Below are 24,614 nucleotides of genomic sequence, written 5' to 3' on the forward strand. Positions count from 1 at the left end.
ATGTACTGTTTATAAGATTGAAACCTGCAGTCAGCTGAGACTGAAGAAGTCACTTGGATGAGTGACGAAACGTTTCTCCCACAAAACGCTACGTCCAGATGAACAGAATCAACTTTTGGAGATTTACTTTCCTGAATGATTGAGAATGCATCAAGACACTTAAAGTAATGGCAGGGTCTTTTTTTTATTAAGTATTATCCAGAATGTATGCAGAGGATGAATGAATGTATATGTGGGGGTAGAGTGGGAGTGAGGGAGGTTTGTTGCCCATATGAGGAAGGTGGGTCTGAGTTATAGCTGGACTATTTTATTTAAATGGCTTAAGCAAATCTGGGATTTTTCACATTCGCTCAGAGAGAAAGCTCTTAGAGTCAGAGAGATAGAAATTTAAGAACTCTGTGTGCCACTCCCTCTGTGAGATCCTCGATCCTCATACTAACTTCTCATCAAGCTGTCTTTCTTTCTCATAGTCCCTGAGTGAGCAGTCTAGTAGGGAGGGAGTATGCAGTGAAAGACATGGCAGCCAGCTGCAGCTTAAACCTGGTTTTATGAATTTTGCAATGGAGTGTGCACGAGGTGGTTCATGCCTACCAACATTCTTTCATAGTCCAGTGCCTCCACAACTAAAGCGCATTTTCAATGACATTGCATGGAAACATACATTCTCTCAAAATATGTAGTGGTATGATGTAACACAAAGCTAGAAAAAGTATTTGGACATAAGGAGAAAGACAGGATTGTATTGGTTAAATGCTTAATTATCACATTCGATCGTGGCTCAAGAGTTGGCAGTTCATCTTGTAATCGGAAGGTTGCCTGTTCGAGCCCCAGCTCTGACAGTCTCGGTCGTTGTGTCCTTGGGCAAGACACTTCACCCGTTGCCTACTGGTGGTGGCACCAGTGTCCGGCAGCCTCACCTCTGTCAGTGCGCCCCAGGGCAGCTGTGGCTACAATGTAGTTTGCCATCGTATGTGTGAATGTGTGTGTGAATGGGTGGATGACTGAATGTAGTGTAAAGCGCTTTGGGGTCCATAGGGACTGAGTAAAGCGCTATACAAATACAGGCCATTTACCATTTTACATTATCAGGAGGTTTTTTAAAAAAAAAAAATCTTTAACGAGAGTGTTAGTTGGAGACTTTCATTTGCACTCACTGGTTTGGTAGAATTTAAAACCACTACTGCAGGAAAAATGGTTTATGTTAATACACATTTTTATGGAGTTAATAAATAATGTGATAAATCCTCCCTATCTATTAAAAGGAGCGACAATAGCGGGAATATAAGAAATATAAAACAAATATGTCCTGAATAAAGAAATGTAATTCCTGAGAAAATACAGTAATTGTAAAATGTTACTAAAATATTGTTATATTGGCATTAAATCTTTAGCTAAAGTTTAAAATGGTATGAAAAGTGATTTGTGATTTGAAAGCAGTATATTATTAGGTATATTCAACCATGGCAATAAAGTCACCCATTTTGTCCATTTTTAAAACCACAACTCAACATGAATGAGAACAAACACACATTCATCAGTGCTGGTAACAATACAATGTTTGTTCTGTGTGGGACCCATGACCAGCAATCAGATGCAGGTATTACCAGGTTTGGACTTTTTATACTTTTGCACCAGAACAGAAAACAGAGGGCGACCTTCAGAGAGGCGAGCGTAGACCAAACAGAGCCTGGTTGGGGCTGACTGTCATGTACCCAAGGTAACGTCATGACCAAACAGCACGTCCCACAGTTTTCTGGGGGTTTAGGCAAGCCGCCCGGCAGGGGAGCCTCTCTACAGTGCAGACCAGCATACTGTTATGTAGCTACTGTGTGTTTGTCGAGACTAGTCCCACAGTCTTCTGGCTCCACATCTTCTCAACATGATGTCTCTCCATCATCTATTCTGCTGACTTTTTAGTGAACACTAAACTACAATTCAAGCTACAATACATGACATTTACTGAACTGTTTTTCAGATGCTACAAACGTATGCTGAATGCTTATCAGATATTTTCATTTGTTTTGTTGGGGTAAAGATATGAAAAAATCTGTAATTTTATTTACTTATTCAAAGTAACTGGAATACTTATGGATCTGTTTTACAAGCTAATCTGGAGATATTAGTAAGCATGGTCTATAAGTAAGTCATAGCATCCCACTAGCTAAGAGAAACACATGCTATGTAAATACCAAGCCATTACATTCTGGAGTGATTGAGTGATGCAGATAGTTTTGCATTGTCCATGTTCTGAGACCTGTACAGTTCATCTGAAAAGTATTCACAGCGTTTCACCTGATCCATATTTGTTTCATGTTAAATTTTCCAAAATCGATTAAATTAATTATTCACCTCAAAATTCTAATCACAAAGCTCCATGATGACAAAGTGAAACAAAGTTTTCTTGAAAATCTTTCACATTCATTTAAAAAAAGAAAACAAAAATGTAACATATATAAAACTTTTCACACCTTTTGCGTGACACTCAAAATTGAGCTCAGCTGCATTCTGTTTCCAGTGATCATCTGTCAGATGTTTCTACAACTATGTACGTCAGAGCACAAAGTAAGCCATGAAGTCCAAGGAACTGCCTGTAGGCCTCTCAGACATGGTTACTTAGAGGCACAGATCTGGGGAAGGGTATAGAAAGATTACTGCAGCATGACTGTCCCAATGACCAGAGTGGCCTCCATTATCTGTAAATGGAATAAGTTCCTAGAGCTGTCCACCTGGACAATCTGAGTGATTAAGGTGACCAAGAATGTGATGGCCACTGTGACAGAGCTCCAGCATTGCTCTGTGGGAAGATGAGAACCTTCCAGAAGGTTCTGCAGCTCTACACAAATCACACCTGTATGACAGAGCTGCCAGATGAAAGCCAAGCCTCAGTAAAATAGTTTTTCAACTTTTTATAATTTCATAAAAGTTATGCGCAACCATTTTTTCCACTTTGTGATTACGGGGTGTAAAAAAGAATTCTGAGGTGAAAAATGAGTCTAATCCATTAGCTTAGATTAGTTAGAGGAATAAAGCTGCAACAGGTGTGTAACAAGTAAATGTTGTGACTACTTTCTGGCCCCTCGAGCTGACCGATGTTGTGATTTGACGCTGGATAAAAAAAATGCACTGTAGTTTTCCTGGTAGAGCTGTTCAGTTTTCATCATGTGAGCTAAAGTACTTCGATGGGGTGTTGTGATTTATATTATTCTCTCTATTTTAGTTCACCCTGCTGAAGTTTCACTGGGAAGGCCTTGAAAAAGTCTGATGGAGCCTGTTGCAGCACGATAACCATCCTGGCTCTATGAAGGACCTCAACGGCTTCCTAGCGTGTTGGTTGTGCAGATAAATACTCTTTCTATACTGTGTGTGTTATGTATTCAAGAAAAAATGTTGTTCATACTGAGACACTCATTTAAATAGAAGTTTAAAATGATTACTGTTACTATAGTCAGAAGTTTCATTCTTTTAGTTCTGTGAGTACAACAAATGAACTCTACAAGCTGGCCACTATCATCTGTGGTGTTTTTGGAGACAGACGTGAACTGCTACTTAACCTGATTGGAAAACATTATCTCTCTTTGAGGCCTAATGTATACATAATTTGCAGGAAGACCACAGCACACTGATGAGATGGGAACGCAGTTTAAGCTATAATGACTTGCGAAAAACATTGTACTCACTTTAGTGTTTCATGAAAGTGGACATTTTGTAAATGTGAGTTAGCACCAGCCCTTAATGATATAGCACTCTGAACCACTCCGCTACTGGATTCACTTTTCTGACGCACTAGCTACATCTAACCTTTATATACAGTCCAGTGTGGAAGCGATGACAAAACCATCTGCACAGCTAGATGCCATTAAAGGCAAGCTTTCTTATTTTCCTTCTTGTCATTTGCATAAACTGATCCTTTAACACAATCTGAAATCTTGCAGCTACTTCCCTGTGTGCTCCATTCCAGTGTTTTGTTGCAAGTCATACATACAGTATATACCATGCTTTCAAGGCTTTGCACGCAAATGTTTATGATATGAAACACAACATATCTCTTATTGTGTTATTAAATATATAAGATAATGGCCGCAAAAAAAAGTGTATACCAAGTTGGTAGCACTTTTTATTACAGCTCAGTAATAATGCGGTAATAGTAGAGTAACAAGGGGAAATTTTCTAAGTTATTAGTATGCAACTACCAAAGTAATAACCACTTAATATCCAAGTAATATCATTGTTGCAACAGTGGTTACAGCTGAGTACTGTCATGCTTAAATTTATGTAATTGGATAAAAAATCTGGGGTTAATAATGTGGAACTGCAGCTCGGTAATAAAGTGGTAATAGTAGGGTAATAATCCAGAAACAAGAACGTAATAATGTGGCAATTTTATTACGTTCAGTTACCTGTAGTAGTTTCTGTGTAATAAGCAAGAAACAGAGCTGCAAAATGCAAAACTGTCCGTTCTTATTTAATAATAAATTAATAACTAATATAATATCAAATCCCAATAATATATTAATAACCTATTAAAACAAACTTGAAAAGTGAGTGAGTATTACCTTGAAACACCTGTGGTAGGTTGCATAAATAGAACAGCCTGCAAAGAGCTGGCTGCCAGTAGGTGGCAGACTGCTGCTGTAGGACTGCAAGGTAAGTAAAACCCTTTTTTAATTCCTTAAGTTATATTTAGGACTATGTCTGTTGTAGTTATTACGTCACATACTGTCAACTTACACCACGAACAAAGTAGCTAACAGCAGGTTAGTAGCTAATGTTAGCTTACCAGATAATACTTAGAGTAGTTCTAAAAACTAAGATTGTCATGAAATAAGCTCACCGTTGTTATTGCAAATATGGAAAGAGAACTAGATGCGGTTAGTTATACTCTCAAATATATATATATATATATATATATATATATATATATATATTTGACGAAAACTTGAACACTCCAGTCTTCAACGGTTAAGGTCAGGGGGTTGGAGGTGTGGTGTACTCAGAATACAGCTATTTACCACCAGTAAATTTTGTAGTGGTTTATTTCTAACTATAAACATAATGGTGCACTTTTTTCAATAGGACAGTCTGTATCTGTGAAATTGTTGCTCAAAGAACTGCCAATTACATCACACTTGTTTTAACATTGTTGTTCTTTTAAAACTTAAACTTTAAGTTTGTTTTAAAAGGTTTTTTTTTTTACCTGCTCATTAATATGCTATTAAATAGAAACAAGCAGTTTCTGTTTCCTGCTTATTACACAAAAACTACCACGGGTAATTGAGTGGTAATAACTTAGAAATTACCACAATGTTACGCTCTTGTTTGCCCGTTGTTACCCTACTGTTACCACGTTATTACTGAGCTGTAATAGAAAGTGCTATCATAAAGTGTTTCTATTTCCATTTCTGTTAATTTTCTCAATCTAAGGGTGCTAATTAGTTGAGAAGATTTGGCAGAAGGAAAAAAAACAAACACAGAAAAAGTTTACATTCTCACAGAAAGTCATACATCTGATCCATCTCACATGTTTTGGGTGGGGATACCTACCTGTTGTGATGGCTGTTAATAGGTCAGGAATGTGAGGAGGGAGAAGGAAAGCATGCAGGAGCACCACTGTCATATACTAATCACATTGCTCAAAGTCTTCTCAAACCATCCTGCTGGACTACATGTAAAGCATCTAGCTACATGCACAGAGGCCCCCATGCATGGTCATGGGCCTGGTCAAAGAGCAAGGTTGACCCCCAGCAAAAAAGTGGGACTTGTGCTAGAAAAAGGGGGGAGGCAGAGGCGTCTACCTTGCTGCATGAGAGCTCCAACTCCGAACCAGAAACTATTAAGCAGGGTGAAATTGTTTTCCACTACATCCGAGTCAGGGTTGCAAGGGTGGGGGTTATACCACTCGTAGGGACTAAACCTGTGACAATTAACAGAGAACATACACACACACACACACATATTTTTACTGCAGCTGCATAAAGACACAAGAGTATACACTGAAAGAGACCAAGAGTGGTCTTCCTACCTGGGGAGACAAAGGAAAGAACACAAAGGTTAGTTAATGTTCAGCGACACTTCCCAAATCAATAAGCATTGCTATGCCAGCATGCTTGAGATCATGTTGCTGTTAATTTGATTCCTTAATGAATAGCTCAGTTATCAAGATACAGCCTAAAAATTCTCATCTGAATTCCCTTTGTGTGTTTTTCAATTTTATTACCATAGAATGGTTGGGGAGTGGGTTTGAGCAGCACTGATAATCCAAAGTGCCTCGTCATGTGGATGTGCTCATATCAAAGGCAGTTCCCTCTGTAATTTAATCGATGGGTTCTGAAAATAACTCCATCGCCAGCCGAGAAAAGAACTAATAATCCTTATAATCTTGAAGGAGCATTAATATTCAGCAGATCAAATGGTTCATTCCCATCATGCCCACGCCAGCCCTGGTGATCCCTCTCATTCAAAGCACTCTTCAAGCAAAGAGAGTTCTCGTTTATTCATGTTAAATAAAAGTGACATTAGATTAGTAAAGGTTGATTGGTCTACAGTTAAGCGTCCTGACCTGATTTGGTTTGTGTTGAAGTAAAAGGGGGAACCAGCCCTCTATCTCGACTCAGCCAGACACACAGTAATTTGAACAATTAAATGGAAAGCATAATGTAGGTTTTGTTCGGTGCAAGACGTTTTACTTTTCTGGAAGTAAAAAGACAAAAACTCTGGAGTGGATGTTACTGATTGTAATGACATCTAATAATGATGATTAAAGTAGATAAAACTTCTGCACTTCAGTGTGTCATGGTTGTAATCCATTATCCTCTGGGTTAAATACAAGACTCATATGAAGATGTGTTGCCTTATTGATAAAATGACAGCATTTTATCAGCATTAGTTAATGATGCAGAGTTAATAACAGCATTGGTGGAGGTGTGACTCTGAGTGTGAATGGTTGTCTGTCTCTATTTGTTGGTCCAGGGTGCACCCTACCTCTCGCCCTGTGGTAGCTGGGATAGGCTTCAGCCCCCCTGCAACTATGACAAGGATACGCTGAAGAGACTGGATGGATGACAGCATTATAACCGTACACTGACACCGACCAATCTCTGTTGCTATTATATTATGGTTAGTGGCGGTGTTCCTTTTCAATCCTATAACAGTTAGAAGGGATCTTGTGTATTGAATTTCATATGTGTATTGTGTATGGATCTGTGAATGTGCCCCTGGTTTTTGATTTAAAACAATCCTCGGCATTAAAGCAGCTGTTCAGCTTACGTTCCCCAGATTTGCCTGCTTGTAAAATTTCAATTCAAATTGAGTTCAGCTGAACTGCAGCCTTGGAGAATGCAACAATGTGACCCAATCCCTTGTGCCTGTTTCTCAGTGAATTTGTTCCAGTCATGTTGCAAACAGCCAGGTACAGTTCACTATGAGCATGGTTAAGCAAAGTTGTAATTAGCATTATGTGAATGACACGTTAGGCTGCTGCTATCGGTTGGATGCAATAACATTTACAGGAGAGAACATAGCTTAACTTGTCCCTCACTATAGAGACCGTTTGCTGTCACTTTGATCCAATTATATTTTCCTTACATTATCTCAGGTCATCTATTCTTTGAGCAAGGTTAGCACAGAGATAAGCATGAAGCAAAACAGGAGAGTTCATCAGTGGCACAGAAACAATGTTCTGCTTTCTTTAATCATCAGGGTCTTACTGCAAAAAATGCCAATGATAATGTATGATAATACTAATGTGAGGTGTTACTAAGAGTTCATCATTTATGTAAGTCGCCATGAAAATGAAAAGTATTATGTGGATTTTAACAGTATTTGACCCATTTTGTAACTCTCTTGTTATTGCCCTACAATTCTTAGTTTCAATCTTACTGTTGTGTCTGTGTCATGAGGGTTTTTTCCATGTGCTCTGGATTTGTCCTTAAACAGAAACACAAGCTAAGTTATTACTCATTCTAAATTGGCTGTGCGTGTAGGTCAACAGCAAAGAAAAACTCTAGATACAGTGCTATGGAAAAATATTTGCCTCCTTTTCACACTTCCATGTTTCATATCATTAAAGAAATTTTAACATTAGCCAAAGATAATCAGAGTAAATACGAAATACACTTTTTAAAAAATGATTTCATTTATTAAGAGAAAAAAGCTATTCAAGTCTACCTGGCTCCATGTGATAAACTAATTGCCTCATAAATCTTATAATTGGTTGTGCCTCCCTTGCCAGCAAGAACTGCAATCAAGCATTTGCGATAACTGGCAATGAGTCTTTCCCATCATTGCAGTCATTGTCCTGCTGCATAACTCAAGTGATCTTGATTTTAAGGTCATTAAGTCATAGGCAAATTATGGCTAGTCATCCAGGTCCCATCACATCTAACCTTCAGTATCATGTTCAGTTTAATGTTAGCTTCATGGCAGATGTAACATGACTCAACCCCTCCAAAAAGTTCCGCTTTTTTCCTGTTTGTCCCCGAATATTTCTTCTAAAAATTTTGAGAATCATTAAGATGTTTTGTTGCAAATATGAGCCTTTGTCTTTTGCCTTGGAACTGGAAATCACAGAAAATATACTTTAGAAACTAAACTCGCTAAATGTGTGTGTGTGCGCGTCCTTTACAATTTCCAAAATCCATCCTGTGGGTCAGATTGGAGTCTTTGTCCTTGCCTTAGAGGGTACTTCACCACAAAAGGAACAATTATATACTAAGTGATTCATCTGTATTTTGGGTTTCTAATTATTTTGTTAGTTTAACATTTTGTGCTGTATTTGTTGGTTTATCTCGTTTTATTTCATTTTCACAAATCAGGAATGAATCAGATACGAATACTTACAAAAGAAGGCTCGACTGCAAACCAAAAAAAGCTAATGCTGTTGGGTTAATAAGAATAAGAATAAGAATAAGAACAACTTTATTTATCCCGAGGGAAATTCTTTTGTCATGTACATGCTCAAAGCAGCAGGAGAGACAGAGGAACTGATGAAATAGCTATAAGATATACAATATATACAATAAGAATAGTGTACAGTAATATACATGGTGGATGTTAAGAGTTTAAAACTTGTAAAATTCACTTTTCTTAGTAGTCACTTTAATTTAAATCTAATACCATATATATATATATATATATATATATATGAGCTGTTCTCCACAGAACCAGCAAAGGTGTACGCTCAGTGGCAAGGGAACAATAAGAGAACAGCACCACCAAGGCTGGAGACGGGGCAATACTGGAAGAGCATATGGGAGAAGGACGCAACCCATAACAGCAATGCTCAGTGGCTAGTGGATCTGAGGGCAGACCATAGCGACCTCCCTGAACAGGGTCCAGTAACCATCACAGTGGCAGATATCCAAGAAAGGGTCTCCAGTATGAAGAGTTGGGCAGCACCAGGGCCCGACATGGTTCACGCCTACTGGCTGAAGAAGCTGACTGCACTCCACGAGCGTCTGGCAGCAGAAATGAACCAGCTGCTAGTTAACAAGAGACACCCGGAATGGCTAACCGAAGGTCGGACGGTCCTGATCCCCAAGGACCCCAAGAAGGGACCGGTCCCATCCAACTACCGACCAATAACCTGCCTCAGTACTACATGGAAGCTCCTGTCAGGCATCATATCGGCTAAGATGAACAGGCACATGGGTCAATACATGAGCGGGGCACAGAAAGGGATTGGCAAGAATACCAGAGGCGCAAAACACCAGCTACTGGTAGACTGAACAGTCAGCCGAGACTGCAAGACCAGACTGACCAACCTGTGCACTGCCTGGATTGATTACAAGAAGGCCTATGACTCAATGCCCCACAGCCGCTAGGAAAGTTGCAACCACCAAGTACCTGCAGATGGTCAGGCAAGTCCTGAGGAGTCAGCTGAATGGTAAGAACAAGATCCGGGCTATCAACACCTATGCCCTGCCCGTGATCAGGTACCCTGCTGAGGTAATAGGCTGGCCAAAGGAGGAGATAGAAGCCACTGACATAAAGACAAGAAAGCTCCTTACCATGCATGGAGGGTTTCACCCCAAGTCCAGCACCCTGAGGCTGTACGCTAAGCGGAAGGAAGGGGGCCGGGGACTGGTGAGTGTCAGCACCACATTCCAGGATGAGACAAGAAACATCCATGAATACATCACGAAGATGGCCCCAACTGACAGCGTGCTCAGTAAATACCTCAGGCAGCAGAAACCCAAGAAAGAGGAGGAAGGCGAGGAACCATCATGGAAGGACAGGCCCCTGCACGGTATGTACCACCGGCAGATAGAGGAGGTGGCTGATACCCAGAAATCCTACCAGTGGCTGGACAAAGCTGGACTGAAAGACAGCACAGAGGCACTAATCATGGCAGCACAAGAACAAGCTCTGAGTACAAGATCCATAGAGGCTGGGGTCTATCACACCAGGCAAGACCCCAGGTGCAGGCTGTGTAAAGATGCCCCTGAGACAATCCAGCACATAACAGCAGGGTGCAAGATGCTAGCAGGCAAGGCATACATGGAACGCCATAACCAAGTGGCCGGCATAGTATACAGGAACATCTGTGCTGAGTATAACCTGGAAGTCCCGAGGTCAAAATGGGAAATGCCCCCAAGGGTGATGGAGAATGACCGGGCTAAGATCCTGTGGGACTTCCAGATACAGACGGACAAAATGGTGGTGGCTAACCAACTGGACATAGTGGTGGTAGACAAACAGAAGAAGACAGCCGTAGTGATTGATGTAGCGGTTCCCAATGACAGCAATATCAGAAAGAAGGAACACAAGAAGCTGGAGAAATACCAAGGGCTCAGAGAAGAGCTCGAGAGGATGTGGAGGGTGAAGGTGACGGTGGTCCCCGTGGTAATCGGAGCACTAGGTGCGGTGACTCCCAAGCTAGGTGAGTGGCTCCAGCAGATCCCGGGAACAACATCGGAGATCTCTGTCCAGAAGAGCGCAGTCCTGGGAACAGCTAAGATACTGCGCAGGACCTTCAAGCTCCCAGGCCTCTGGTAGAGGACGCGAGCTTGAAGGATAAACCGCCCGCAGGGGCGTGCTGGGTGTTTTTTTTAATGATATACAGGAAAAGGACTGTGTGATACTGAGGAGCAATGTTCCCTCTAAGCTGCGCGTGTGCGCAATTGCGCACTGCTGGCACGGTCTCTGCGCACAGAAAAAAAATCTAACCTGAATTTAAATTAAAATGAATACTTCAACAATTCTGTTTTGCAGTGTTAGTCAGTAAGTGACTGGCTGCTCCCGTATGGGATTAGAACGATGCCACCTTATCCCATAGTCCAGCCAATAATGTGATTCACATTCGTATATACGCAGCTAATCAACGTCGTTGGCAGGCTATGACAGCGTCCTTATGTGCCGACACCGGTGTTTTAGCTAGCAAAGCGGCGTGGCTGATGTGGAGTGAAGCCACGTTAATGACAACGTGTACAACCATTGGAGATGTGAGCAGGACAGACGGAACAACTGACGGGAAAAGTGTGGACTTTATACCAGTTTTTAAATTGTGTTGATAGGCCACGTAAAACCAGAGTTATGATAAAAATATCTGCAATGTTTGGTTTTCTTCCTGAATACTATCGTTGTTTATATTTACTGCGGGAAGAAACGGTAAAAACGACGTTTTATAAGGAAAACGCTCAAAAGCACTCTCCACCTGTGAGCAAAAACAAAAACAAACCCCCTTCCCCCAGCCTTTCCTATTGGTGGAAAAATGTACCATGTGGACCAATCAAAAAATGATATGGCAACATGGCATTTAGTTGTTTAGGAAGGGGGAAGTTTTAGGAGTGACGGCGGTGTTTGAGATGCGAGAGATTTGCGACGTTTAGCACAAATCTTGTGTAGTTAGTGTGTAGTTAGTGTGTAGTGTAGTCAATAGTTTTGTTGTGTGTGTCAGAACAATGAGGCGACTGCTGAATGTTACAGGTGTTACAGGAGTGATACATCTCCTGCTGTCAGGCCTGCAGGTATCAGGCTGTTGTTCTCCTTTATCTCATAGTGGACAGAAATTATTTTTTGGAGTGGCACAAATAATTTGTGTGGCATCAAATTTGATGCAGAACAGCTGATTGTTCTGTAAATAGTTTGAAATGTTTATTTAAAAAACGCCTTGGCTGCATTTTTAGGTAAACAGCTGCAAAAAACTTTGTTGTTTTCATAACTCAGTTACTTTTTTTAAGAACTATATAATTAATTGCCCAGCATTGGTCTTTATATACTGTATTTTGCAGACAGAGAGTTACAGGACTCTCTCCCAGACCACAGACTCACACTCATAATACAAGTCAGAGCTTTAGAAAAAATAAATAAAGAAAGTTGTGTTTTCAAAATTGGTAAAAAAAAGTTATTTTTACTTCCAATAGTGTTAACATACTACACAGGTCATGAACAAGATTTTTTTTTTAATTTTCATTGTAAGTGGGCTAAAGCAGTTAATTAAAAGTAGTCTAACATAAATGTAAATGCTGTAATTTGGTTATTTTAATAAACCATGTAACTTGGATGGATTGGATGCTGGCGTGACCACAGTGCACACGTCTGATGTCGCTCACAGTGGTCCAAGGGACCGCTCAGGGAGTTTGTGTGTTCGCTCACACACATGAGACATTAGAGGGAACATTGCTGAGGAGTGACTTTAATATGAGCACATATTAACATAAATGTTATCATGAAAAGACTAAAGTCATTTATGCTTTGATATGACAGGCAGAAATATTGTACTTTTGAAAATACAGACAAGAATTAGAAGTCAAATCATGAGTCATAGTTACAGAGTTTAGATGAGAGACATACTGCAAAATATGGACAGATTATGGACGCATGATTTTATGTCTCTGTTTGTAATTGTTCTGCAGAAACATTTTGGTCAGGATGCTGAGGATGTTGGGAACTTTGTTCTCCAAAATGTAACAAATGGCTAACAGATGGGATTTAGAAGAGATGTACTATATGTTTTATCACCTGCACCAGAAGCAGTGGAAATGCTTTTCTGTCATTAAGACAAACACACAGGGGATAACATACCGTTACACTGACACATGTAACAGGAGGAAACAGGGCAGGTGTCAGAACAACACAGTCATCATTCAGCTGTGCATTCATGCAAATTAAGCCTATAGCTGGAAAAGAAAGCTACTCTGCTTCTACCACTGTAATTTCAGTCCTATTACTGTCTGTTTGGCAGTGTAGCACTCATACTTCAGCCACTGGACCAAACAGTGATACACAGAATAAAACACAAGCATACAACATTAAATATGTAATGTGCAGTGATGGAATAACGGCGTTACTTAGTTCAGTAACGAGTAATCTAACTAATTACTATTTCTATCGTTACAGCGCCGTTATCGTTACTAACAAGAAAATGAGGTGCGGTTGCATTACTATTTTTCAACAAACAGACGGTTGAAGCTGTGTTCAGGTTACCGCAGCTTATATCAGCTGCAGGAAGAAGCTGTATGTAATGTGGACGCTACAGCTTTAAGCAGCTGCGCGCTCCCATGGACGGTAATCACTTTTTGGCACAAAGCCTGGAGCCAAGGGGGCAAATAATGGTATGAGTGCTGCTGTTTGACTGAGGAAGAATAAAGTAGTCGTGGTAAGCCAATCACATGACCACTTCAAGATGACACAGCAACAAGGTGATATATACCAGTTTTTGTGTTGATATGCCACGTAAAACCAGAGTCATGATAAACAATATAGACGCGTGTTTTTCCTCAATAGTTTTGTCAAGTTTACTGTCTAAGGACAGCGCAGCAAGCACTCTCTGCTTATGAGCAAAACAAAAAAAAACTAAACAAGAAACAGCCCGTTCTTTTGGTGGAAAATCAAAAATGATATGGCAACATGACATTTGGTTGTTTAGGAAGAGGGGGGGAAGATTTAGGAGAGACGGCGAGAGAGAGAGAGAGAGAGAGAGAGAGAGAGAGAGACAGCAGAAAAAGAGAGAGAGAGAGACAGCAGAAAAAGAGAGAGAGAGAGAGTTTTGAGATGTGAGAGATTTGTGACGTTTAGCGTGTTTGGAGTGTGTAGTTAATGTGTTGTCTTGTGTAGTTAGTGTGTAGTGCTGTGGATAGTTTTGTGTTGTGTGTCAGAACGATGAGGCGACTGCTGTCTCCAGGTAGAAACAGGAGTGATACACCTGCTGCTGTCAGACCTGCAGGTATCAGGCTGTGATGTTCTCCTTTATAGTGGACAGAAATATTTGGAGTGGCACAAATAATTTGTGGCATCTTATTGAAGAACAGCTGATTGTTCTGTAAATAGTTTTAAATGGTTATTTAAAAAATCAAGGTAAAAGGTAAATGGATGCAAATAACTTTGTTGTTTGCAAAACTTGTACATATGATTTTAAAATTGACAATTTATATTTGCATTTAAAGTTATGAAATATGATTCATTAAACATGTTTGTGGTTGTTACAGTAAAAAATATAACTTTCTACTCTGATTTTATGTTTTCTGTCTGATTTTAGATCAACTGTGTTAATACAGTATGTCAAAGTGAAAACATAACTGTAAATTCAGACACGTGAGGTTGTGCTGAAAAGAATGATACCAAACAAAGTAAATAGTTTTTAAAGGTGAAATGTAGAGGAAACATCAAAATTAGTTAAAAATGGCCAATTATACCCTGGACCCCAGAGAGTTAAACGTTTTTTTTTTAAAGTAACGCAGTAGTTACTTTTCAAGTAAATAATTAAGTGTGCCTATGTAATAGCACACTTATTACTATTCGACAGATTTATTATTCTGCTTATTATTATTTTTCTTCCGCCTGAAATTATGAACCGTTTCACGGCCCGCAGCTTTGAGACGACCCCCACGTATGTCACACCGTTTCGTGCGGCTCGATTGGGAATAGGGTGCTATGACTTTTGGTAGGGATTCGTCACACAGTTTTCCCAACATTCCCAAAAGAAGACCCCATTTTTCCCCATTCATTTCGATTGGGAAGGGCCCGAAAAAAACGCGCCAACCCAGGCCACTTTGAAGGCCTACCGCTCGGCCATACTTTGTCGTAGAGACGTCATTTAAACTTTAAACGAGTCACAAGATTTTGGACTTTTATTGACCAAATCCTCGCTGCGATATCTTTTACGGTTGTTTCACAAGAGCAGTTTAAGTTTTAGGAATATTGAGATTTTCACGGAATGTTCGCCGCACTGTCAACTGCCAAAAAAACAGAGTGTGGGGAATAATTTAAAAAATTTGTCTTTCTCTTCCTGTCCCATCCAAACCGTTTACCCCACATCAATAATTTATACATCAAAACGTAGCTATCGTTGTCTTCTTTCATCCAATGTGTTTCTTATCAAGATCAGATTTACGGTTTTCTCACAAATGCCATCAAGGCGCAGCCTCCTCCCTCTCTGTCCCCCATAGACGACCATTCTAAAACTGCTCCCAATTTTCATCTCAGACTTAACATCGAAGGGTGTCTTTACACTGTCACCACGTCAGTATAATACACTCTACAGGCATGAAAATTGAATATGTTGTAGTCTGGAAGTTCCTGCCACTCATGGTGAAAGAATTATTGTGATCGGACATACAGTTTTCTTTTGGGAAGCATTTGTTTCAGAGCTTAATTCCTGTTTGCCCATCTCTCTGTCTGACCCCAACTGCAGAGTGTGTGTGTGTGTCCCATCCCCTCCTGCCACTCACAGGAGTTACTATAGCAACAGGCCCTAACAGCTGAGCACAGGAACAGCTGATGACTCTCTGCTTAAAACTCAGCAGTTTTTTGCTCAAACCGCATACATCCTGATGTGTTCGTACATCTGATCCGGCAGTAGCATAGGCACACTTAAAATTTCTTCGGAAATTTTCGCTTTCTAGTTACTTTTAGAATCTTGTAACTCAGTTACTAACTCAGTTACCTTTTGAAGTAGTAATTAGTAACCATAATTAATTACTTTTTCAAAGTAACTTGCCCAACACTGGTAATATGTAGGCTCTCTCTTCCTCTCTCTCTCACACACACACACGCACACACACACACACACACACACACACACACACACACACACACACACACACACACACACACACACAACCCCGTTCAGCTATTTTAGTGAGGACCTTCATTGACATAATGCTTTCCCTAGCCCCTTACCCCTATCCCTAACCATTACAAATGAATGCCTAACCCTGACCCTAAACCTAACCATAACCTAATTGTAACCCTGACACTAAAACCACATTTTGAGCTTCAAAAGCGCCTTTAAAGGCCTTCAAACTTGTGAGGACCGGTGTGTGTGTCCTCACAAGTGACTGTTGGTTCTCACAAGTATAGTAGAATGCAGATTTCGGTCCTCACAAAGATAGCTAGACAGGAACACACACAGACACACATACACACAACTTGCTTTTTATATCTGAGTGAGGACATCCAATTGACATAATGCTTTCCCTAGCTGCTTACCCTAACCATCAACATGAATGTCTAACCCTTAGTCTAAACCTAATTATAAGACTAATTATGACACTAAAACCAGATTTTGAGCCTCAGAGATGCCTTCAAACTTGTGGGGCCTGGAAGGGACTGTTGGTCCCCACAAGTATAAGTAACAGTCAGATCTTTGGTTTGATGTATAAGTGTGCACACATACACACACAAATATATGTTTGCAATGAAACTCAGCTGTGGGTCTTGCTTGTAATATTTTGCCTGTTAAGACCCTGTGTTTTACAATGTTGACTGAAATGAGTGTCATCTCATCATTTAACAGATAAATGACCACGAGCACCAGTCAATTTACATTTTCTATCAAAATCCACAACTAAAGCAACGTTGTCAAAGTTGAATGAGCTACACAAAGGTGACAATTTGGTACAATTCTGTTTGTTTCAGTTTTTTTTATAGTACCAAATATTAATTTTATAGTACCAATTAAAAACATCAGTAAGGACAATATTATGAATATAATTCCAATAAGTTTTTCCCTTTTCACTATTTCCTATTTGAATGGTTTCAACACAGGGTCTGTGAGCTACTTAGGTCAACTGGATCATTCTTTTTGGAAAAACACGTCTTCTCAAATCGTGTGGTAAGAATCTAAAGTAAATGATATTTACCTCATTTGTATGGTTACCCCCGTAGGAGTCAATAACAGCATCCAGCACAAAACTCTGGCAAATCAAATGTGAAAAGCTAACAGCTGAAAGGGGTGCAGCCAAAAAGTATCCTTACCTCATTTGAATTGATGTAAAGACACAAATCACATAAAGAAATAATCTAAAACAAATGAAGGAAGCAAAACTCATGTAAATGACTATATACTACAGAAAGCAGAAAGTGGGTGAGAAAGCATTCAAAATATACACCAATCAACCACAACATTAAAACTACATGTATTAGGGATGCCATGAACTCAGGCACACCCCAAAGTTGAACCCAACTAGGACGCTGGCAGATCAGCTGATCTCAGTGCCAGCCCTCTCTGGTTGCTCAGCTGACAAAGTGTACGTCCAACCCAGCTTCTCTTATTGTGCTGTATCTGACTAATGATATATCTTATCTGTTGCTATTTATGACTTCTCTGCTCTTTTCTGTACCAGAGTAGTGCATAAGGAAGGATGCAGCAGAGATGAACAGGGAGGTTTTGCTTGGCAGCGTAACCTGGCCATGCTTCCCCCACGGGGTGTCTGTTGCCATTGTGTATTATATTAGCTGGGTAAGGTTAGTTTTGTCAAGAGAAATTAATTTGTTTATTTATTCATTTTTGAATAAATGGATGATGAACTTTAATTTACCTTTCACCAATTATAATGTTGTGGCTGATCTATTACAATAAAAGACCTAACATAATAATTAATAGTATATAATAAACACCTATTTTTTTTAAATCACATAATTGGGACACTTTCCCAAAATTTTCTGTTCACTCTACATAATATTTCTTTTCAGTTTCCCATTTCACAAAATTTTGTAAGACTCGTATGTCCTACAGTCTACAGCCAAACCATGCAGCTGTAGTCCAGCATGCAGTTGTGTATACAGGAGAAAAGACGGAATAAAGTGAGGGGGACATTTATACACTTACCAAGCACATGCTTACTGTAATAATAAATACAGATAGGTGCATATTCTGAGCCAACTTAGATGACAGTTGCTGCTTTATATTCTCTTGTGTGATCATAACGCCAGTAACATTGGAAAACACGTTTATTAACGGTAAAACTGTTGGGTCATGGAACAAGGTGCAAGAAGGCTGGTGTGTCTCCCAAAAGTTTTACAGTTAACACAAACTTCCCTTTCTCTTTTTACTTCACCGGGCTCCAAATAGCAACCACGAGGACAATCAACCAGATCAAACTGGTGAACCTTCAAAAAGCACTGGCCTACTTTAGTCTTTGAAAGAATCTGTTTAAACAAATACACACTACATTTACATGTAAAGACACTGATATGTATTTACATAGAAATGTGTTAGTAATGTCTCTTTAAACATTTCCCATGACTATTTCATGTTGGCTTGAAATAAAATATCTCCCTCTGCTGGTACTGCAGCTTACTGCAACTTAAGCATGCGTGTCCTTTCATGCATAAGAGAGGCTGACGACTGCATGGTGGACCAGCGTGTCTAATACACGCTTTGCCGTGATATCGGGTTGGAACACAAATTTAATATATCATGACTAATCTTTCTTTAAACTTCAGCTACTATCAATTTATGTCATGCAAAAATAGAAGCATTTAAGTAATACATTACAAGTATTTGAAAATGATATGTCAGTGATCCCGCTGTATGTATTATTGTGTTAAGTAGTCCTAAATTATCTAAATTACCTGCTGCATAAGTATCATATGTCGCTTGTATCTCATACATTATTACTTACATGTGTGTCTGAATTACAGCTACTAAATCAGGTAGAGCTGCACAACATTGTTAAAGATAAACTTGCTTTAAAACACAAGTCGATAAATCAATTTTTAAGACATTCATCGAGTAGAGCACTAAGGAGAAGAGACCAAAGGACTGCAGCCTGCACTGGGTTCACATCAGGCTTTGACAGTACAGAACAGTACATTCCTTTTAATAATTAGAGTACTTTTTACATTTTAGAGCAGAACATCTTATACAAGCAGCTGATTTTATTTATTTCATTTTACTGTATTTTATTTTAATTTTCAAGTGTTCAGTTATAAAAGATTATTTTAGGAAAGAAATCCACAAATTAACAAATTATTCTGTGTCATAAATACGATTTCAGAATTTGTAACAATCCAAAAAGTTCTAAAACTGTTTGATAATTCAGCAAGTTCAATAACAACACTGGAGGCCAACTTCAAGCCAGCTGCACAAGTCACCATCAAGTGCGGATTTTGGAGATGGAGATGCTCTGTCCCCACTGCTGTTCGGCATAGGCCTGAACCCCCTCAGTGAGATAATTTACAAGACTGGCTACGGATACCGACTACAGAGTGGAACAATCTAAATATCATTTGGAGTGGAGAAATGTAGTCGGATGGTAACTAAGAGAAGGAAAGTAGTCAGAATCGAGGGAATTGCACTACCAGAAGGTAACATTGCAGATATCAAGGACAGCTTCAAGTAACTGGGAATCCTACAGGCAAATGAGTGCCATGAAGAGGCTGCTAGGAAAGCCTGAGGAGTCAGCTGAATGGGAAGAACGAGATCTGGGCTATCAACCCCTACAGGCTGCCAGCTATCAGATATTCTCCTGGGATAATAAGATGGACAAAAGAGGAGATAGAAGCCACTGACACTAAGACGAGGAAGCTCCTTACCATGCACAGAGGGTTTCACCCCTCAGCACCTCAGGACTGCACCCTAAGTGGAAAGAAGAAGGCCGAAACAAAGATCATCCATGAGCACAGAACAAGCACAAGATCAAGAAAGGCTTGGGTCTACCAAGTGTTGCACCAGGCAAGAGCCCAGGCTGTGCAGAGATGCCCCTGATCTGTGATGATACATGCAGCTGCACCAAGTGATAGCACCATCAGGAAAAAGGAGTACAAGAAACTCCAGAAGTACCAAGGTCTGAGAGAAGAGCATCACAAGATGTGGAGGGTGAAGGCAAAAGTGATTGGAGCAGTCGGTTCATTGACCCCCAAGCTGAGTGAGTGGCTCCAGCAGCTCTTCTGGATCTCAGGAACAACACCTGGGATCTCTGTCTGGTTAGAAAAGATTAAACTAGCTCTTGCTTTTTACATATTCAGCGATGGAGCACAGGCAGCAGAGAAACTACAGATGAGCTTGTCATCAGATTTGACTGAAACTATTATGGGTTGTAACTGGAAAATATGAGACAAAACTAGCTAAGAAATTGTCACATTTGAAGCAAGGTGAAGGAATTAAGAGAAAAGCAAATACTGCATGATCTGCGAGACACTGGGGAGAGTGAGGGAAAGGTGGGAGAGGGCAGCAGCCTTCACATCTAGCTCGACACATCACACATATGCACATATATGAATGCACAATCTCTTTGCCACCCTCTCAGACACATGCACACAGGCTGATCAACGTACAGCTTTCCTTTCTGAAGTGGTTCTGTGTGTGTTTGAAATTTATGTACTGGCATCAGTGTGAGCAGAACCAGGCCACTTATAGGCTAGCAGCCACATTAAATGACAGTGTGAAAGGAAACATTTTGTTACAAATGTCTAACAGTGGTACCCGTGTACCAGCATCGATATGATCCTTGCTGGTTAAACTGTATTAAACACATTAGTCCAAACTTTGACCACTGATTAGTGTGAGCACTCCTTCTAAGTGACAAGCATGCTCGTGATTCTGTAATTACAGAAATGATCTCGTTAGTGAGACAAGACTGAGCAGTTGTAGCTAACTGTGTGTGTGACTGTGTGTGAAGCTACAATCATTTGAATCACTTTAGTAACATGTTACCTGGCTATGACAAACAGCACACAACTGACACCCAAGTAAGCCAGCAGAATATACATCCAGATATCAGGCGAGAGGGGGTTGAGGAAGGAGAAGACCCCAGGGTTGGTCCCGTTGGGCTTGCGGTACAGTATACTTATACCCAGCGTCATGAAGGGCTTGGAGAAGTCGATAACCTTCTCGCGCACATATGTGATGGTGAGGGGAGCCACTGCAAGATCAGCTTTCTGTCAATAGGAAACATAAAAGGAAAGAGGAATAGGCTATAAGTCATGGGTACGGGAGGAACTTAGAGGCAATCAAATTAAGCAAACAGGGTCTTTACACACTACAGAGTCTGTCTTGAGGCACTTAGCTAGAAATTTAAAACCCTCTTTATCTTTCCACCCATCAAGAACACCTCCGTAATTAAATTCACTTTTTGCTTTCTGGAAACTAAATCAAAACATTCAGTTATTTCCTCTGTCTGCTTCCTCCTTGTGTCAGTGTAGACAAAATAAAGACCCTGCGGATGTGAGGACACTTGGTTAAGATGCTGCAACATGTTAGCTTATAAAAATATCATTATTGATTTATTTTTTAAATCAAAATATTAATGCTTGTTTCCAAAGTTTACATATATTATATTATATTTACTTGTTTGGAAACCATTCTTAGACAGCAAATGTGCTACAGAGATAGACAGGAAAATCACGCCACTACATCTTAGGTGAAAGCTATGTTGGTGTTGACAGTTCATAAATCTCAGGCTGCATTGTGACTCTAAATTCTAAACATCCACAGCAAGGTCAAGTAGCTCATTCCTCATAGATATATCCTTTTTGTATTATGAAGGTTGCCACTTAAGGATAAATAGACTGAGCTCACTGCTGATAGATGGAAGTCTATGATAACATGCATCTGTGAATCCATTCACACTATTAAAAAACAACAACAAACAAAATCAAACAAAACAACAAAACAAAACCGGAGGCTCTGTTATGTTCTAGAAAATATTTTGGTCCCATGGTTTCTGTGTACCTAAAGTTTCACTGCAAATTAATGAAAAACTGCTCACTATTAGACAGTAAGATATCAGTAAATACTGAAATAATCACGTATTAAGTGAAAAATGAACAACAGATCCTCTAGAGGGGCAACTTTAAGATGACAAGGGATGGTTTTACAATTGGAGGATGCTGATATTGTTTCCCTCGTCATCTTTTCTGTGCTTTTGACTCGGCTGGCTGGGGACAGTGTCATTACTAGAATGAGGTAACCTACAGACGTTGCACAGCTAGTCCAACTCCTTCAGAATATCACATCAAGCCATGCCATTGCCAGAAAGTTTGCTGCATCTTCCAGCACAGTCTCAAGAGCACGGAGGAGATTCCAGGAGACAAGGACAGGGCCATCGAATGTCCATCAGCAGGACCTGTATCTGCTCATTTGTAGAAGGAGGACCAGGATGAGCACTGTCCAATCTCTACAAAATGACCTCCAATAGGCCACTGATGTAAATGTCTCTGACTGACAGACTTCAGGGTGACCTAGGGGCCCAACATCCTCTAGTAGGCCTTGTCCTTGAATAATAATATATAGTATGATTAATATAAACTACTACACATGTGCATTTATAATAATGACCCTTGAAAAAAGATAAAATCATAAAAAAGAAGTCACGATAGATATAAAAATGAAGAATACTGTGCAAGAATTGCCGTGCCAAAAATAGTTCTGATTTTATTTCTATTATGGCCACTCATATTTATTGTGTTAATGCAGTAACATCACTGTTTTACAGGTTGGGGATTTGAACATTTCCTGGAAATGCCCATTGATTTGGGATTATCCTTGATCCCGACCCAATTCTTAAACTGAACATTTCTTAGCTGCATATAAATATACATCTGTGAGATAATCAGGAATATTTTCTTTCTCTAATGGTTAAAACATTATTTGTGAAGAAGACATGAAGTCATTACTAGTTAACATTAAATCAATGTGAAAGGCTCAACAGAGCTCTGACTTTTTGTCAGCCTGGCTACAGTGCTGAAGAGAAACCATAGGGTTGTTCTTATTTTCCTTAATCAGTGATGAATAGTAAGATGTTCTAGCTTAACGGAGCAACAATATTATGTTATAGAGCAACAAACTATTTTTTCTAAATTGGTGAGACGTCATTTTATCTAGCTTACAAGTTATCTCCTTTAAAATGTGCATTTAAGAGTTATATCAGGGAGAACTTCTAACTTGAGGCTTTGTTTTTACAGAGAAGCCACAGATTCGTACACAGTGAAGATGTAAAATTATTAACAAGATAATAAACCACTGTAGCATCTGCCATAATGAAATGTATTCCCCACTGCTGTGTAATCCATTATTATAAATGTAAAACTAGAACTGATCAGACAACAGAGGGTTTTCAGGGAATATTGTTTAATGATCACTTTCTATGCATTGTGGTGGGTTCTTTCACATTTTGAGAGAAGCCAACTGAGTTTAATAACAGATGAAGTGACATGTTGATGCTTTCATTTTCAGCATCTACATGGATGTTAAAATGACACAATAATTATTTTGTATGAGCTGAGCGCTACATCAGATAAAGTCTGAAAAATCTGAGGGCCAGGTAACAACAAATAAAACAGTTTTTTGCATTTTGCGGTTAGGGTGGACGTATCTAACTGTCAGGCTTTCAAATGAATTAAAACTCTGTCTGAGTTTAGGATTGATTAATAAGCTAGAGGAAGATTGCTGGATCTCCGCCTGCTCAGCCTGTGCTTCCAGGAGTTACTATGACTTGGGGTGTTAATTAATTTAAACTAACAGAATCTTCTTGCTGCAGGTTTCTGTAAGGTTACCTGAACTCTGCTCCCACAGAGGTCGATAATTTGTTAATAATTTTACATCTTCACTGCATTCGACTCTGGATACTGGAGCTCCTGTGAAAAAGAAAGCCTCAAACCAGAAGTACTTGAATCCCTGGTATAACTATGAAACGCACACCTTAAATCTTCATGTAGCCTGGAAAAAGAGTTTGTTGCTCTTTAAGAAAGCATATCTTACTATTCCTTACTGCCAACCATCCCTTTAACGTTAACTAGTAATGACTTCATGAACTTCTTCACAAAAAAAATTTTAACCATTAGAAAAAAAATTAATGATAATCATCCCACAGATGTAATATTATCTACAGCTACTTTCAGTACCATTGATATTCATTTAGACTCGTTTTCTCCAATTGATCTTTCTGAGTTAACTTCAATAATTACTTCCTCCAAACCATCAACGTGTCTTTTACACCCCATTCCTACAAAACTGCTCAAAGAAGTCCTGCCATTAATTAATGCTTCAATCTTAAATATGATCAACCTATCTCTAATAATCAGCTATGTACCACAGGCCTTCAAGCTGGCTGTAGTTAAACCTTTACTTAAAAAGCATCTCTAGACCCAGCAGTCTTAGCTAATTATAGGCCAATCTCCAACCTTCCTTTCATATCAAACATCCTTGAAAGAGTAGTTGTCAAACAGCTAACAGATCATCTGCAGAGGAATGGCTTATTTGAAGAGTTTCAGTCAGGTTTCAGAGCTCATCACAGCACAGAAACAGCTTTAGTGAAGGTTACAAATGATCTTCTTATGGCCTCTGACAGTGGACTCATCTCTGTGCTTGTCCTGCTAGACCTCAGTGCAGCGTTCCATACTGTCGACCATAATATCCTATTAGAGCGATTGGAACATGCTGTAGGTATTACAGG

At 39.7% G+C, this 24,614-nt stretch overlaps 1 protein-coding gene across 3 annotated transcripts in view; it reads right to left on the reverse strand.

Moving 5' to 3' along the window:
* Window positions 1–24,614, reverse strand: part of grik2 (glutamate receptor, ionotropic, kainate 2) — a 348,416-nt gene that overhangs the window by 79,195 nt on the left and 244,607 nt on the right. For 2 of the 3 annotated variants that reach the window (XM_063485024.1, XM_063485022.1), the window contains exons 12-13: window positions 20,876–21,099; window positions 5,793–5,911 (exon numbers count right to left, since the gene is read on the reverse strand). In XM_063485024.1, coding sequence (XP_063341094.1) covers window positions 5,793–5,911; window positions 20,876–21,099 — 343 coding nt within the window. The remainder of the gene's footprint in view (window positions 1–5,792; window positions 5,912–20,875; window positions 21,100–24,614) is intronic. The other variant, XM_063485023.1, reaches the window with a different exon arrangement.

This window comes from Pelmatolapia mariae, linkage group LG10_11 (assembly GCF_036321145.2).
Source record: "Pelmatolapia mariae isolate MD_Pm_ZW linkage group LG10_11, Pm_UMD_F_2, whole genome shotgun sequence".
Classification (NCBI taxonomy): domain Eukaryota; kingdom Metazoa; phylum Chordata; class Actinopteri; order Cichliformes; family Cichlidae; genus Pelmatolapia; species Pelmatolapia mariae.